The sequence below is a fragment of the Sesamum indicum genome, linkage group LG4 (genome assembly GCF_026168435.1).
Source record: "Sesamum indicum cultivar Baizhima isolate 11 linkage group LG4, ASM2616843v1, whole genome shotgun sequence".
In the NCBI taxonomy this organism is placed as follows: Eukaryota; Viridiplantae; Streptophyta; class Magnoliopsida; order Lamiales; family Pedaliaceae; genus Sesamum; species Sesamum indicum.
In genome coordinates, this window is record NC_142660.1 from 1,884,524 (window position 1) to 1,901,797 (window position 17,274).

Sequence of the window (17,274 nt, forward strand, 5' to 3'; positions counted from 1 at the left end):
TTATCCCACAAATAACAATCGATTTTTCTAAATTTCTCATAATTACAAATGTTGTTTCGTTGTTTAAAAAATTACAAATATTTTTAAAATTGACGGCCCTCTAATAAAGACAATTTATTGTAGGGTGCGTATTTGTTGGAGGACTATTAATTTCAAAAAAAATATTTATAATTAAATTTTTTTTAAGGGAGATCTTTGCAATTTATTTACATTTATTTTCTTTTTTTTTTCTTTTTTGCTATAACAAAGTTAATCATTAGCAGGAGAAACATGAAAAAAATGGTAGCTTAGGAGGAGAGAGATGAGTTTCTCACTGCTTCAAGTTCCTCCTATAACCATTTTGCTCTATTATTGTAATATCAAGTTTCACATTTTCCTTCCTAATTGCAATCCTACACAAGTCAAAGCCATTTCCTCCATGCCACCAAAATTAATTATGCTCACATATCCACAACAATACTAGTAGCTAATAAAGCCCTATAAGACTTCGTGTAATAATAATTGTTATTAAATAGTTAAACGTATTTGATATTGATAATTAATATATATTAATTTTTGATAATTAAAATCTTTCAAAGATTTACTTGTACAAAATAAATAAATGATGATGATTTTCATTTAATTTTCCACATTCCTATGGGGCCTATTTTCCTTTTCTTTTTGAGGGGGTGTATAAACATTTATTTTGATTAGAGTAATTTAATTCTAATAAATTATATTTTCGATCAGTTTGTTCTTGCTGTGAACAATTCAAGAATTAGATAAAATTAATGCAAAATTAGGTATCATGGGTTGGCCTACATTTCCTTCTGCTGTAAGCAGCCCAAAAATGTAATCAAATCCTACCAGAAATGAAGAATAAATTCATTCATTTTTTTTTTGTTTTGGGGGTGGGGGTGTGGGGGTTTGAAAATTGGGCAAAATCAGATGGTTTTGCAGTGAACATGTGGTCATTAATAGGTGAGCTGCGACACCCACCAAGCTCTGTAACATAAAGGGTTTTAGGCTCTTTTTATCCCAACCAAGACTTTGAACACGTTTGAGTCTTGACAGTCATACTGATGAAATAGAGAGAGCCCACTTTCCATATAGCCCTTCTTTTCTTCATCAACTAATCTTTTTCCAAAACTCTTGTAGCCCTGTTTTTATGTTGTCTTATTTTTGGAAAATGATGTCTTGATTATTACATAGATAGTTTTTTGTTTCTGTTCCTAGTTTGTCTTTGATGTTCACAAAGATAGCCCACATTGTTTTTACCAAAGTGGATTTGTCCTACATATGGTAACTCTCTGAAGGAAACGGCTCTTTCTAGATTTTTATTCCTCTTTTTTAGTGTAAATTCAACTGTTCTTGAAGCATTATCTTCCCTTTTTACCATTGTTCAATGCAGCAAAAAGAAGATGGTTTTCTCCCACTATGGTGGCATTCAATGCATGTAGAGGCCACACCATTTAAGGAGAAAGCTTTAGGAACATTGGTTTTCTTGTTGTGGGCGTTGTAACTCCCAACAATCGAACATTGTCGGTTGCGTTGTCTACCAAGTGTCCCTTTCTTTCAAAAAGATTAACTTGTGCGGATCAAAATACAAAGAAACTTGACTTTCAGGTGATTAGAACATCTTTGTTGCATCCCCAGTTTATATATATATACAGTAGAAAGTTACTCTTTTGTTTCTTGCTTTTCCATGCATAAATACAGCTGAAAACCAGCATTTCTTGCTTCTGCAGCTGTTTCTCCTTCTAATCTCTGACATCTCTCTTGGCTCAGAACTTTCATCAACAATCAGTTCTCACAAGCAGCAGTTCTTTATCGCAATGCTGTTTTTCTTGGTTTCTTGCCTGTCTTTTCTGCTGCTTTCTCAGTCATTTATCAAGCCACACCCCACATCAGAGATTGAGTTCAGAATATGGGCATTTCCCCGGATTTCCTTTGAATTATTTCACAGATTCTCTGTGTTGATGGGTAGAAAAAGAAAAATATTCATCAGTGTTTCTCAAGTCCCAAAAGCTTTCCCATCGATCAAGAGATTCTTGAGTGCAAGATTTGAGAATTTGAATCAGGTTGAGGAGGAGAAAGATGGGATTTCTTTACTGGATCTGCCTGATTTAGTCTTGGACTGCATTCTTGAGAAGCTTTCACCTGCAGACTTGTGTAGCATGGCAGGGGTTTGCAGTTATTTGAGAGAGACGTGCGCTAGTGACCATCTATGGGAGAAACGCCTTAAGCAGAAATGGGGTGGAGTTATTGGTGAAGCAGCCTACAAAGAATGGCAATGCCGACAAATTGCCTCAAAAATGGATCCCAAGTTCCTCCACTCCACAGCAAAAAGAAGCAAATTCCGTCTGTTCTCCGGCCCGTTGGAGTTTTTAAAGCATAAATCAGAGTTGAAGGAGAGCAGTAAAAGCAGTTCAAGATGTCCATTACCACCAAATTCAGTCATGTCCTGCTACCTGGCTCTTGAATCTGGCAAATTTTGGTTCCCAGCTCAAGTTTTCAACCGGGGGGTAATTTTCTTGGATGATAATACAATGAAACATTCTTGATTTCTGCAGAAAAGCAATTGTTGTTCATGATAGTTAGTTCTTGTTCTTGATTAATGTGCAGAATGGGAATGTGGGATTTATGCTTTCATGTTATGATGCTCAACTAAGCTATGATTCAATTGCAGACAATTTTGTTGCAAGGTATGGCTGAATATTGCCCTTTTCATGCCTGTTAAGTCCACTTTTATCCCTTTGGATTCTTGAAATTGATGTTTTTGCAGGTATCCAGCGCAGGGGAGGAGTATGATAGAGGAAGGGATAGAGTGGGATAGAATAAGGGCACCATCTGTTGATACTCCTGCAAATGTTCTCCATATCTCTGACTGTTTACATGAACTCAAACCTGATGATCACATTGAAATTCAGTGGACAAAAAACAAAGAGTTCCCATATGGTATGTTTACTTGTTCTTCTTCGATATGGGCCACTATTTGATGAATAATCTTGAAATTTTTTGCACCACAAGTATACAAATATGTGGCTGTTCTTGTGTTGTGTGTGGTGAGAGAGAGAGATCAAGAAATATATAACAAAAATTACATTTTAATTCAAACGAAAATAAGGGTACTCGAACTCCTATACTGTGAAAGATAATTCACGGGTTTGAGTTTAGGACAAAGTTGGAAAATCAGCTTCGATCCTCTTTTTAAAAAAGAAAAAACCTCAAAAGGGTAGCTCCACCTATTCTTGATTCCACTATTTTATATTATGAAATAACTATTTGAGAATTAAATCAAAATCTTTACTCATAGAACTCCCCTAACAGAAAGCAATAAAAAGAGGCCTCTTGATGAAGAGGCAGCAGAGATCTCAATTAAAAGGATTTGGAATGAGACATCTCACCTGCACTCATTAATGGAGCATTTGCATTTTTCTCTTAACATCACAGGTTGGTGGTATGGGGTTGTTGGCCATCTGGACTCCTGCAATGCCAATGAATTCAATTGCTATTGTCACATCAGTGGTAGGCTTATTTCTCCTCATCCAACTCCTTTTCATGTGTTTTTCTTTTTTTTTTTTTGAATATTGATGAATTTCAACTTTTTTAATACGATGTCGTTTATAATTTTTTTTCTCAAATTCTTTCCCTCAGATACAAATTTATTCATATGTAGTCTGACGAGTATATCAACGAAAACTTTTCAACTTTGAGAAATTTGCTCCAGCTCCACTCAGGACACGTTTCACGTTCCTTTATAAGTACAAAAATATACATAACAATGTTAAATAAAGGATTAGAATTGTAAACGAAGAGGGTCAGGTATAAACGGAGATTTTTCGGAAGGAGTGTAAGTGTAATTTTTAAAACTTCTTAGGACGAAAGTCTAATTTCTCATTTTTAAAGGGGGCTAAGTGTAATTAACCATTTAAAGTATTTCAAATGTTTCAACTCTAGTTTTTAGTTATGTTTTTTAATATTGATGGGTTTTTTGAAAATTTTCTGATACGATGTCATTCGTAATCATTTTTCTCAAATCCTTCCCATCAAATCTAAATCCATTAATTCAAATGTAGTGTTATGAGTAAGTATATTACAGAAAACTTGTCAGATTTTGAGAAATTTGCTCCAACTCCAATCGAGACACGTTTCACGTTCCTTTGGAACGAATTTGTAGTATAAAACATGAGTATCCATTCGTTGTTAAGTTGGCATTGATTGCTTCCCATGACGACGATTTTGATGTCTACAGATACGGTGATTCTGGAGTTCAAGCAGTACAGCCGGGAATCGCGGTGGAGGAAAGCCATGATCAGCAGGAAGGACCACAGAGAGGAGGGAAATGAAGTAGATGGTTTCTACGGTGGAATCAGGAAACTCTACAAGAAAGAAGAAATCCGAAAATGGAAACATCTCTGGCCAAACAGGACTTTGGAATAGCTTTACAATCTTTGGGAACCTTTTGAAATTGTAAATAGGAATCAGGCTTTGCTCTTCTTTTTTGTGCATCTTGATGCTGGTAGTTCTTTTGAACCTGCCTGTCTTGTTTCCTCACTGATTTGTAGAATGGAAGAGAGGAATAACAACTTTGTTTTTTGTCCAAATCCTCTTTTGACTTTTTTCTGAAAGAAATAAGACGTTATGAGATGGGACGTAGCGTGGAATATTGTACTCAATAGTGGGCTATGTCCGTGTAGACGACACACTCGATGTGTATGTAAAAATATTCAAAAATTATAAATAATTAGTATTTTTTATTAATAAGTTGGTTATTAATTATGGGTTAGTGGTATAAAAAATAATAAAAGAGCCAAAAGTTGAGGAAGTTTGAGTGTGTTTTAGTGAATTCATTAAAAAGCGTTGAAATTATTATCACGGCCAAATTTCGTTGAATGGAAGGAATAAGTTAAAAGGGTAAATTTGAATATTAAAAAATTGGTATGAAAATATTTTTTTTTTATTTTTTATAATAGTATAGATAAGTTCGAATTTCAGAGAAGATGTGAAAAATCCGCTAATTTGTATAGATGTGTTGAAGACTAATAATGGTTGGGTGATAATGTTCGATTTAATGAAGATTGGGTCTTAATTTCTGTATGTTGGATGAGATATAATGATCAAATTAGGTTATATCGTTATCAGTATTAATATAACAAATTCCTTCCGAACTTTGAAGTTAAACGAGATTGGACGAGAGGGCATTAGAGGTATTTGCATGGAATTGGATACAAGGTTAATGGAGTAGACGAAATTGCCCACAGCCAATTGGGCTTCCCTCTGAGGCCCAATATTGTCCAACTGCTAGTGAAATTGGATCAACTGAGTAAATAATTGGGTCTAGCCCAGTTACAGATACGTGTTACGGCCCAATTATATTAAAATTCTATTGGAATTAAGCCATTTTAAATGTTTGTAAATTGGACTTCTCTTTTTGAGTTAACAAAAATAAAAGTTGAATAATACGTAAGATAATACTTCTAATATTTTTGTAAATAACTCTAGATAGAGAAATTAGTTTTTAATTTTATTTTTGGTCTATATAAGTGTAAGTCAATTACTAGAATTTATTCCATACATTATATTGATTCGTAAAATTAATTTAAACTCTTACCAAAATAATTTTATAAAGTGTCACAAATATTAACTCAGGTGAATGATAAAATCTAGAGAAAATTATATCTACATCCTAATTTATAGTTTATTTACATAAATCATTCATGCTATTTGCATAATTATCATCCATAACAACAAAAAAAATAAGGATAGTTTGTGTAATATTATCGACGTTTTTGAAGATGTATGTGTATTTTTAAAATAGGAGTGGTTTGTGAAAATAATATTAATATCTTTTATGGGTCTATGTATAATTTTTCAAAAGACATGGATTGTCTATGTAAATAGACCATAGGTTTGGAGGTGTGCATATAAATATTCCTAATTTTATTTAATTATTTTTTCAATACTGAAATAATAATGATTTGTATACCATTCTCCGAATTGAATTATTAAATTAAAAATTTAAATCATATATAAATCAACAAATTATATAAGAATTCAAACTATTTTTACGTTAATGATGTGACTGTTTAGCAAGAATGGGGTGAGAGAGAAGAAACAGAGAACAGGGAATCAGAGAAAACTGAAAAAACTTGCACAACAATTCATTAGTTTTCAACGGAGGAGCCTTGGAGCTCTTTAACAACGGTCATTTCCCAAACAAGCTAAAAGAAGAACTGAGACAAAAATTTACATCATTTTTTAATTGAATAAGACACACACTTTACTATCTCCAGGTTTACACTTTCTCTTTTGCTGATTTCTTGGGCAATCTTTAGTTCCCAAAGGTGGCGCCTGACCCTGGTGCAGTTCTTGACGTGGCACGTTGACATCCAAGCAGTTGGTCCCCAAGTTAGCCCTTTTTCTTTCCCCAATTTCTCTCTGTGAATTGTGCCTAATTTCCCACGAAAGCCATTGTTTTGGGTTGTTGATTTTAAATCATCCCCAATGCCCACCATCCGACGGTCCTAGTTACTCCCTTTGGATCGAACAGTCATTTTGAAAAACCGCACTTAGCCTTGAAGTTGTGATATCCTCGCTCTTTTTTTTTCCTTCCTTATCCCTAAGGATCAAAATTAGGGAACTTTGCAGCTACAACATGATAATCCTCCCAAGTTGTTTGTTCTAGTGAAGAGTGCGACCACTGAATCAGAAGCACCCTGGCATTATTTTTGGGAATTAGTCTCCTTGCAACGATGGCAACAGGATAGATTTTGTAGATTTCCTCAAACTCAGGTAGATTCATAGATGGGAAGTACTTAACACCAATCTTTTTCTTCAATAAACAGACATGGAACACTGGATGCATCTTGGATTCGGGGGGTAAGGCTAATTTGTAGGCGACATTACCAATCTTCTCAGTCAACTTAAAAGGCCCAAAATATTTTGCAGAAAGCTTGAGTTGTCTTTTGAGTGAGACACTAGTTAGTCTGTATGGCTGAAGCTTGAGAAAAACTTCATCCCTAACATCAAATTCCCTCTCAGTCCTATTTTTATAAGCATATAACTTCATCCTCTATTATGCTTGATGAAGATTATCCTAAGCAACTAAAACACCTTAATCCTCTAATACATTAGTTCCTCCACATCTGCATGGTGATTCTATAAATAGAGGCCTACAGTAAGATGATTAGGAGGATATCCATATAAGGCTTGAAAAGGTGTAGCCTTGAGCCTTGTGTGGAAGTTGGTACTAACCAAAATTCAGCTAGAGTAACCCATTGTGCCCAGTTCTTTGGTTGTTGAGGGCACATAGTTCCTTCCAAAATTTGCTAGTAAACACCTTATCCCTGTTGCTGACAATTTCACTGGAAGACCATGCAATTTATATATGTTACCAAAGAAAACCTTGGCAATTGATGCTGCAGTATAAAGATGTCTGAAGGGGAGAAAGTGACAGTACTTAGTCAACTTATCTACCACTACTAAGATTGAATCTTTACCTTTTGAGTTAGGTAACCCCTCAATGAATAGACACACAGACCAAGCTTGCTCAGGTACAAGTAGTGGCTGGAGCAATCCTGGATAAACATTATTCTCATGTTTGGCCCTCTGACAAACTTCACACTCCTTCACATGGACTTTGACTTCTTCTTTTTGTGCTGACTAATAAAACAACAGTTTGACCCTCTGGTATGTCTCATTAATCCCTGAATAACCCCTTAGTGCTGAGTCATGCATCCCCTTGATGATAAATTTTCTGACTTCTCCTTGATCCCCTAAACATATCTTGCCCCCTTTTCTCAGTACACCTGACTCAAAAGTATAGTTAGGATGGACTTGTGCATCAACAATTTTAGCCTGGATGATAGGCTAAAATAATATATCTCCCTTGTAACTTTCTTGCAGCCCTTGTACCCAGGTAGGTATCTGAGTTGAGATAGCATTTGATTTGGCTTCTTTTAGCCCATATTCAAACTTCAATAAAGCATTAGTTGTCTGTTTTATTCCCTTTTTTTAATGGACTTCATAGCTAAGTCCCAACAACTTGGTGATCCATTTTTGTTGTGAAATAGAGTCCACTCTCTGATAAAGATATGTTTTAAACTCTTCTGATCAGTTCTTATAACAAAATGGTTTCCTTGCAAATAGTGCTTCCATTTAGTGATAACAAGTAGCGAGAAATTCCTTCTCATAAGTCGACAACCCCAAGTTCCTTGGTGATAATGCCTTGCTTTGATAGGCAATAAGTTTCCCATTCTCCATCAATACTGTTCCAATGCCCCTTCCACAATCATCTGTTTGAACTACAAAGGGCCTTGAAAAATCTGGTAGGGTAGGACTGGTGCACTGGTCATGACCCTCTTTAACCATTTGAATGCAACATCTGCTTGAGTGTCCCAGGCAAAGCCATCTTTCTTCAGCAATGTGGTTAATGGCTTGCTAATAAGCCTATATCCATTAATGAATTTTCTATAATACCTAGTGAGACCTAAAAATCCCTCAGTGCCTTAACCGTAGTAGGAGTGGGCTAGTTTATCATGCACTCAATCTTATGAGGATCAGTAGAATCCCCCTCCCCAAATATGACATGTCCCAAATAATCCACCTTCAATTGAGCAAAAAAACACTTACTCTTCTTAGCATAAAGCTGGTGCTTCCTCAGCAGATCCAGAACTTTCCTGAGGTGCACTAGGTGCATCCCCTAATTTTTACTATAAACTAAGATGTCATCAAAGAATACCAAAATAAATTTCTACTGGTTCAAAGACAGTACTCATCAATGCTTGGAATGTGGAGGGGGCGTTACATAATCAAAAGGCATAACCAGGAACTCATAATGACCACTATGAGTAATAAAACTAATTTTAGGTATGTCTTCCTTCCTCATTCTTATCTGGAAGTACCCTGTACTTAGGTCAATTTTAGAGGAATGTTTGACACCATACAATTCATCCAGTAGTTCATCAGTCATAGGGATGGGAAAATTATGCTTGGTTGTAGGCTTGTTTAGGTACCTGTAATCAACACATAGCCTCCATCCTCCATCTTTCTTCTTTTTCCAGCAATACTGGAGCATTCCCTTCACTATTTTTTCAATCTCAACCTTTTGACTATAAGCATATCTATATGGATGTTTCTTGGGGATTGCATCAGGGAGTAGCTCAATATAATGTTCAATATTTCTTTCAGGAGGAAGTGCACTTGGTTCCTGAAAACACATCTTCATTTTGTTGAAGCAGTTCAACTACCTTGGAGTGTTCCCTTTCCTTGCTCAGTATCTTATCGATTGAGAATAGCTATCCCCTTAGATCATGATTCCTTTTCCTCAGCAGCTTCCCAAGTGAACGTGCAACCATCATTTTGAACCTTAGCTCATCAGACAAGGCTCCCAAGGTTAGTTTTCCTCCTGCATGGCTGATGGTGACCTTTAACTAATGGAAATCTAACTTACTAAGATTATGATTACTGAGCCAATCACACCTTAACACCAATTCACAGCTCCCCAATTTCACTATACTAATATGATGTGAAAATCTATGCCTTTGTATCTTCCAACTGAATTTGTGACATATATGTTTACTAAGGACCTTGCTACGTCAGCTACTCTAACTGTCATGGGTGTGGTGTTTTCTAGTTTACACGCTTAGGCACCAGCCACTTTTTCATCAATGAAACAGTTGTTACTACCATTGTCTATAAAGATGAGAATCTCTTTATCACCGACCAAACCATTAACTCTTCAAAATTCCTTGCCTCCTCCTCACTTACCAACATGTAAACCTGTCTAAACCTGCACCTATGGCCAGGAACATAGGGCTCGTCATCTATAACTGAGATTCTTCACTTTCTTATCTTTTACCTCAACCTCAACAAGGAATCTTCTGGATTGAGGAAAACTCTCTCTAGGTTTGAAATTAGCTTTAGAAAGGGGATTTCTATTTGGGGGTTTGAAAGAACGTTGCAATCAGGTATTTCTGTTGGGTTGATGTGTCTTCCTAAAGATTGCATTCATAGTTGTTTCCTGCTTCCTAGCAAGTAGGAGAACATGATTCAAAGAGGTAGGGTTGCAGGTAGTAACAAATGATTTAATTTTCTCCTTGAGCCTACTGATGAACTTCATCATAAAAAAATTTCCATCTAAATTCTTGTTGAAAATAAGCATTTGAGCTTTAAGCTCTTCAAACTTCTCAAGGTAAGCATTCACTGTTGTCTCTTGATGCAATATATTGAATTCAGTCGTCACCCTTTCACTATCCAGATCCTCAAATCTGTCAAGTATGGCTACTACTAGCTCAACCCAACAAAAGGATCTATTTTTTTTCAATATTCCCTTGGTACCACAATCTAGCTCTTCCCACAAGATGTATAGAAGACATTGGTTCCTTTTGATCCTCAAGTATGCGAATAATTTGAAAGTACCTAGTGCACCTTCTCACCCAACTTCTTGCATCTTCCCCATCAAAATGAGGGAACACCATTCGGTTTATAGTGTTGTAAACTCCAGTGTTGTGATGAGTGCCTCCCTCTTGTCTGAAAGTGTTGTTACCTTCCAGTCTATCGGAGTTGTGTACTACCAGCCTTGAGGTTGAACCTTTCTCTACAAATGCAGTAAGACGCTCACCCAAAATGGATTTGTTTATATTATACTGCTACAGTTGTTCAACCATACTTTGAAGTTGCTGCTGGACAAAGAGTAAACTATGTTCCACGTTCATCACAAAGGCCTGCAAACCCTCTTGAACCTCCATCATCTAATTCAAACGACCATAGATCTCATCCTCAATTGCTTGCCTTCTTGCTTTTTCATCTATAAACATTATATTTGTTTTCTTTTGTGCCTCTTGTATTTCTTTTAATCTTGTACCATCTGCCATATTTTTGTATTTTTATATCCAAGGATCGAACGACTCTGAGGCCAAATGTAACAGTTTAGAGAGAATGGGGTGAAAAAGAAGAAATAGAGAACAGGGGATGAGAGAAAACTAGAAAAACTTGCATAATAATTCATTAGTTTTCAACAAAGGAGACTTGGAGCTTTTTAACAACGGTCCTTTCTAACAAGCTAAAAGAAAAAACTGAGACAAAATTTACATCATTCCTTAATTGAACAAGACACCTACTTTCCTAGCTCCAGATCTACACTTTCTCTTTGCTGATTTCTTGAGCAATCTTCAGTTCCTAAAGGTGGCGCCTGACCATGGTGCAGTTCTTGATGTGCCACGTAGCACGTTGACATCCTAGTAGTTGGTCCCCAGGGTAGCCCCTTTTCCTTCCCAAATGTCTCTCTGCGAATTATGCCCTAATTTCCCATAAACGTCATCGTTTTTGGTTGCTGATTTTAAATCTTCCTCAATTCGAATTTGGCCTCCATCTGATGGTCCTGGTTTCTCCCTTGGATCGAACGGTCATTTTGAAAGAGTGCACTTAACCTTGAAATCGTGACAAATGAAAATTCAAAGAAAAAGAAAATGAACAAAAAGGAGAATCTCCCCCACCCCACCAAAACCCAAGAAAAAAGAAAAAAGAAAAAACAAAAAGGAGAATCTCCATTTGAGAAAAAAAATTAATAATAACAAAATCAATTCAACATAATAAGAAAAAACAAAAAGAAAATTAAGAAACCAATCAAATTACCTATTTGGGCTATTTTGAAGGATCCGAAAGCAAAGAGCGGGCCAGCCCGTACCCGTTTACCTAACGTGGATAATTTATAGACCGACGAGTATACGACGACGACTCAGAGAGAGAGAGAGAGAGAGAGAGAGAAATTATCAGTGGGGAAATCGAAGACGTCTATCTGAAGGGAAAACGAAAGATCGAAGGGATATATACACGCATATATACATATAACCGTATAGATATCGATACAAGTAACTAGATTAGGTGGTTGGTTCGCCTGGAAAATGAACGGCGGCCCATCTGGATTCAGTACGTATTCTTTCAATTCGCTTGTGGTTTTTCTTTTCTTTTGTTGAGAGATTTGATTTTTTCTATGTTATTGCTGTCGAAATTGGAAAGTTTAACAAGACTAATTGTATGAATAGATAATGCGCCGGTGACAAGGACAATTGTAATAGCGAGTGCTCTTTTCACAATCATATTTGGGATCCAAGGTCGCTCCAGAAATCTCGGCTGGTCTTATCAGGTAATCTGTCTTTGGTGTAAAATCTTGCTGGGTTTCTTTGGGTTTGCTGTATTGGAAATTCATTCACCCAGTTGATTGTTTTCGCTTTTCTCTTTGGTTGGCTATGGTGGGGATATTGATACGCTTTTTCTTCCTTGGTTTATTATTGTTATTACTGTTTTGTCTTGTGTTTCTCTGCCTCTGTTGTTAGTCTAGTTCTTATATCATTATTATGTTATTAAATATGTAAATTTTCTGAATTTGATTGAAATTAGGGATTTGGGGTTTACTTGGATGGAGTGGGGAAGTGGGCAGACATGCATTGATCGGATGGAACGGATGTTTTGATAAGAAGTGCGTTACTATGTGTGGTTGATTCTATGCAAAGCTTTGAACTGCCGTTTAACTTTAGTAATTCTATTCTCTTTTATTGTATTTCCTAAATACGCATTTAGTCCAGTTTTCCACTAGGATGAAGTTGTGGAACTTGTGCATGCATGTGTATATTTAATGGAGCTAATTCCAGCTTCCTCTTAAGTCTTAAGTTCATTTCAGAACTTCTTGTTCTCTTTCATCCTCACAACAGTTATCTTTAGTATTGGATGTAGTTTTGCTTGGGTAAGTTAGGACAGTACTAGGTCCACTCTCAATTCAAAGACCCTAATCAAACTCAACTGAACCATTAATTGAAAGTAGGATTCTTGAAAAGAAAGTTGGAACCAAAAATTGATCCAAGGCATGGATTGTTGTGCATTTTTGGTGTCAGTATGAAAACAGATAACTTCGTACTTCTCGCCTGTTCTGTACAGCCCCATATACTGATATGGTGGGTAAGTGCGAAATGGATCCATGAGGAGAAATACCCTAGCTTAGGCCAGCCATGGTCACCGTATGGCTCCCTTTGGAAGGGAAAATGAGTAGCTGTTAACTAATTTGTCCTATATTTCTCCAGCTAACCACATTCTGTTAATCTAGTTGATTCAACCCTTGATTCGTTCTTTTTACTTGTATGACTTAGACTTCTAGCTCATCTTTTTCATGTACAAGTTAATGTATCGTTTGATACTGCTGTTTCTTCTTAACGTGGGTTATATTGTCATACTGTCCTGTTAGCATCATTAATCTGATTCTTTTCTCATGACAGGATATTTTCAAAAAACTTCAAATATGGAAGCTCATAGTTTCAGTGTTTGGCTTTTCATCTACACCAGAGCTAGTTTTTGGAATTTATCTTCTGTACTACTTCCGTGTGTTCGAGAGGCAAATAGGTTCCAATAAATACACAGTAAGTTTTTGTTCAAGCTAAATTTCTTGTTTTGTTGTTTCTTATGAATTATTGCACAATTATGGGTATGGAGAATGTAATGTCGACTGTTGAGAATTTTGTTATTGAACAGATCTCCTTCAATATAATTGCAAGAATCAAAGAAAAAAACAATGCGCTGCTTGATTAACATTTTGCTTATAAATGATATGTGCCCGGTCAGATTATACAAGGTAAAAGATGCTGTCATTAATCTTACAAACTGGAATTAGAACATAATTGCCCTCGCAGAAATATCCCTGCAATGTAAGTCTTTTAGGGTAGCTTTCCTTGTATTATTTCTTCTGCTTACTTGGATGGGCTTATCAAATGAGACGAAGTGAACTTAAGTGCTCAATAATGAGAAAGTTATAGCATAGGTACTCTATTCTGGTGATTATGTTTTAAACATAGGATCACCTTATTTGATTGACTTTACTGATAATACAATATGATTTAGGGCTTCTGTTAGTTGATGTAGTGCTGGATAACAGTATATACCATTGATGCCCAGAATCTGACAATCAAAAAGGATTGTTGTAAGTTAACACCTTTAAAGGTTTACACAATTGAGACTTTTTGGGATTCAGCACAGTGGTTTGGATTTGTATCCTGTCCAGGTGGGCTAATGGCACTTCTGGTGTTAGAAAATTGAGGTTGCCCTGGTTTTCATACCATGCATGGAAAGATTTATCATAACCTGTCACATTTATGCTTGAAAGTATATACTACATCTTATTCCTGACATACCATTGTCAATGCTTTATCACTCAATTGATATTGGTCATCACTAAATAAACAACAAATTACTTCTTAAATGAGCAATCGACAGAAATAACCTTTCTATTTGCATCACTTTGTGCAGGTCTTTATCCTGTTTTCTATCACCATCTCTTTACTGCTTGAGGTCCTTGCATTGTGGCTACTTAAAGGTGTGTTCATATTATTTTACGTTCTTTCCTCTACTTTAGAATGTGCTCTGTTCCTTTCACATTGCCTTATCAGAGGAGAGCATGTCCCCTATAGACTGTAGAGACAAATGAAGCTCAAATCATTAGAGATGATGATTATGGTAATAACCTGCTGTAGAGGGTATTCAGCAATTCACTTGTGAAATGCAAGTTTAGTTATCATTCGGTGCCATCTTAAAGCAGGCTGGGTTTGCTACTTCCTTCTGTACTGAAGTAGTCTAGCCCCTTGCCTTTGTGTATGGGTAGTTCGTATAATCCTAATGTTGAGGGAACATATATAATTCTTAAAGGAACACATCATAATGGGAATAAGAACCGCTCTTAATAGCTTGTTACATTGTATGCCATTGCCCCCTGGCCTGTCCAAAGGGTTCAAATATTGCCCATTCCCCTTTGCGCTTTGCTCTTCTTTCCTTTTTCTACTCTTTTCATCCTCCAGGGGGAGCAGGAGGGGCAGACTATTAAGAGGTTTTCTTTTCTGCAGGTTCTTGAGTAGTAATATGACTGTCTTGGTATTTTGTTAGCTCTGGCTACGTGAGCTAATCATAGGAATTAGTTATAAGACCTACGTGACATATAGCATGAGTTGCATACAGTTGCCAACTTTCGTGGACTGTTGAGTTATATTCTATTTCCTGCTTGAATGATATTAGTGGCAGTTCCATACTAAAAAAGGTACCCTTGCTGTCTTCTACTGTGATCTGAAAAATACCTAGCTTTTGTCACTTTCAGTAATTCCATGACTATTTTTTTGTTCTCAGTATGTATTGTTTCTCATCCTGTTTAAACGTTCCGTTAGAACACTGTACTTCAGGTGCAGTGGAACAGAACAAATCTCCATGTGGAGATATGTGTTGCATTCTTTTTTACCATACTGATGATTTTGCTTTGTTTTTATGGCAGATCCCTCATTGAACATACTCACATCTGGACCCTATGGCCTTATATTTTCTTCATTTGTGCCGTTCTTTTTTGATATTCCTGTTTCAACGCGTTTTCGTGTATTTGGACTCAATTTCTCCGACAAGACTTTCATTTATTTAGCTGGCCTTCAGGTAATTCATAAGTATTATAGTTATGCTTTTGCACTATCTGTTCTTTTTTTGTTTTTGTCATGTTCACAAGGCGCACCTAATAAATTGTCTTTGTATTTTTATTTTGTGTCTTCTTTTCTTAATGATTGTTTACTGTGTGTTTGGCTTCTGTCTTGCAGCTATTCTTGTCATCCTGGAAAAGATCCATGCTTCCCGGGATCTGTGGTATTCTAGCAGGTTCCTTGTATCGTTTGAATGTTCTCCGTGTGCGCAGGATTAAGGTTGCACCTTGCCTTTAGTTGAAAATTTTCTTCACTTTACATTTACCGCGACAAAGCATCTTTTGTCGTCTTATTGCTTGATAATTCTTTTTACGGATCTTGTCTAAAGTTTTGATTAGGAGGATTCTAAGTTGCTTTAGTCAGTTAATTTCACTAATGTGAGTTATAGTCCGACCTTTTCCATTGATGATCCCATCATAGCTCTTCTATTTTCATAATTTGATTCAATGAAATAAATCATTTTTGTTTTAATTTTTTATGTATATACATATATATATATATTACAACTGTCAAGCTAACTTGTACATGAATCTTAAGCATGGAAAATTAATTAATTTGGTTGCTGCATAGGAATTAAGGTTTCTGTCAAGGTGTATAAAAGGGGAAATTTGGACCTTACACAATTAGATAATTCTGTTGAGAAATTCTTTGAGGCTCTGACATCAGCGGAAAAGCTATATCATAAGCACATTTGCTTGGCCGTTTTGCTCTACATGACAATATCCCAGAACTAGTGTTTGGAGTTGATAATCTAAGATTGCTACTACCTCTTTACCGGCCCTGGTATTTATTGAGTCACAGCTGACCAGATTCGACTTCTCTGTTTCAGTTTCCGGAATTTATTGCTTCATTCTTCTCAAGGCTGTCTTGGCCGTCTATGGGGAGTACATCACCCACTGGATCATCTAGGAATCTTCTAGGAAATGCACCACCCTATGCTGTTCGCCAAATGGAGGTAAACTTTTTGCTGGACTATGACTTGGATGAAGTTATTACTTTTGGTAGCTTTTTTGTAGTTTTCTTCCCTCGAATGCAACTACATTTTCCTTTTCTCTGCTTATTATTGTTATCCCACTTTCTTCTGCCAACAACTCTCTCTTCTTCTTCCCTGGACCATGTTATTTGCATCTGTTTCTTTTGTCTAATATGATAGTAGAAGTTGATAGAACTACAACTCACTCATACAGAAGCTGAATTCCACTCCTTTAGCAGCTGTATTTGCATTCTGAATAAACTGTTTTCTCCGTGGACTTTAGGGAAACTATCCAGCTCCGTTGTCATCTATGATGGAACCACCGGAAGACGCCATTGCAACACTGGTCTCAATGGGCTTTGATAGGAACTCAGCAAGGCAAGCACTTATACGTTCAAGAAACGATATTAATGCTGCCACCAACATACTTCTTGAGTCGCAGACACATTGAGTAGGCAGTAAGAGTGGTGTCAGAGAATGGTGTATGCATTTACAAAGATGCAGAAAATTCCTGGTTCTTTCTAAAGTGAGAAGCATTTTGCCACTGTTGAGAAAATAATCATTCCCGTGAAGTATTATTTTTTATCAGGTTCACTTTGGCTTTTGTTCCCTTGTTTACTACAGTAATGTACCTAAGATGGATCTTGAATAGCTGTAACAGAGCTTTGTACAGTTGCTTCCAAGCATGTAGGATGTCAACTAATGGAACTTCTAAATATGCTGGACTTTCTAACTCATTTTCATGCATGTTTGGTTGACTATACTTGAAATAACAGATGTGCATTTGTGTACTGCATCAGGGATTCAGAGACACTATACGATAAG

The 17,274-nt window shown here is 36.4% G+C and overlaps 3 protein-coding genes across 6 annotated transcripts; 2 read left to right on the forward strand and 1 right to left on the reverse strand.

The window, feature by feature from the left end:
* The first annotated feature begins 1,001 nt into the window (after nucleotides 1-1,001).
* Nucleotides 1,002-4,638, forward strand: LOC105160058 (F-box protein At2g32560). Of its 4 annotated transcripts, XM_088879399.1 has the most exons (7): nucleotides 1,002-1,281; nucleotides 1,391-1,605; nucleotides 1,728-2,504; nucleotides 2,605-2,684; nucleotides 2,765-2,937; nucleotides 3,433-3,507; nucleotides 4,235-4,638. In XM_088879399.1, exons 3-7 carry the CDS (start codon nucleotides 1,815-1,817, stop codon nucleotides 4,420-4,422), a joined length of 1,206 nt encoding a protein of 401 aa, XP_088735525.1. In that variant the 5' UTR covers nucleotides 1,002-1,281; nucleotides 1,391-1,605; nucleotides 1,728-1,814; the 3' UTR covers nucleotides 4,423-4,638. The 4 variants fall into 4 exon arrangements, with proteins under 4 accessions (XP_088735525.1, XP_088735524.1, XP_088735526.1 ...); XM_088879398.1 differs by having other exon boundaries at nucleotides 1,002-1,605; XM_088879400.1 differs by having other exon boundaries at nucleotides 1,002-1,605; nucleotides 1,768-2,504.
* Nucleotides 4,639-6,601: 1,963 nt separating this feature from the next.
* On the reverse strand, nucleotides 6,602-7,051 carry LOC148788238 (uncharacterized). The gene has a single exon (XM_088879630.1). It carries the CDS (start codon nucleotides 7,049-7,051, stop codon nucleotides 6,602-6,604), a length of 450 nt encoding a protein of 149 aa, XP_088735756.1.
* Nucleotides 7,052-11,706: 4,655 nt separating this feature from the next.
* On the forward strand, nucleotides 11,707-17,186 carry LOC105159919 (Ubiquitin-associated (UBA) protein). The gene is made up of 8 exons (XM_011077142.3): nucleotides 11,707-11,910; nucleotides 12,027-12,127; nucleotides 13,251-13,391; nucleotides 14,275-14,341; nucleotides 15,284-15,435; nucleotides 15,594-15,695; nucleotides 16,306-16,431; nucleotides 16,733-17,186. The coding sequence occupies exons 1-8, from the start codon at nucleotides 11,886-11,888 to the stop codon at nucleotides 16,898-16,900; spliced, it is 882 nt and encodes a 293-aa protein (XP_011075444.1). The 5' UTR covers nucleotides 11,707-11,885; the 3' UTR covers nucleotides 16,901-17,186.
* The last annotated feature ends 88 nt before the right edge of the window (nucleotides 17,187-17,274 follow it).

What these genes read in the sequence shown, in the direction of transcription:
- LOC105159919 (XM_011077142.3), top strand. Translation starts at nt 11,886, where the DNA reads ATGAACGGCGGCCCATCTGGATTCA. An exon ending in TGCATTGTGGCTACTTAAAG is followed by an intron (nt 14,342 to 15,283) that starts GTGTGTTCATAT and finishes TTTTTATGGCAG; the next exon opens with ATCCCTCATTGAACATACTC. An exon ending in TCCGTGTGCGCAGGATTAAG is followed by an intron (nt 15,696 to 16,305) that starts GTTGCACCTTGC and finishes TCTCTGTTTCAG; the next exon opens with TTTCCGGAATTTATTGCTTC.
- LOC105160058 (XM_088879398.1), top strand. Translation starts at nt 1,815, where the DNA reads ATGCTGTTTTTCTTGGTTTCTTGCCTGTCTTTTCTGCTGCTTTCTCAG. An exon ending in CTCAAGTTTTCAACCGGGGG is followed by an intron (nt 2,505 to 2,604) that starts GTAATTTTCTTG and finishes ATTAATGTGCAG; the next exon opens with AATGGGAATGTGGGATTTAT. An exon ending in GCAGACAATTTTGTTGCAAG is followed by an intron (nt 2,685 to 2,764) that starts GTATGGCTGAAT and finishes ATGTTTTTGCAG; the next exon opens with GTATCCAGCGCAGGGGAGGA.
- LOC148788238 (XM_088879630.1), bottom strand. Translation starts at nt 7,051, where the DNA reads ATGAAGTTATATGCTTATAAAAATAGGACTGAGAGGGAATTTGATGTT.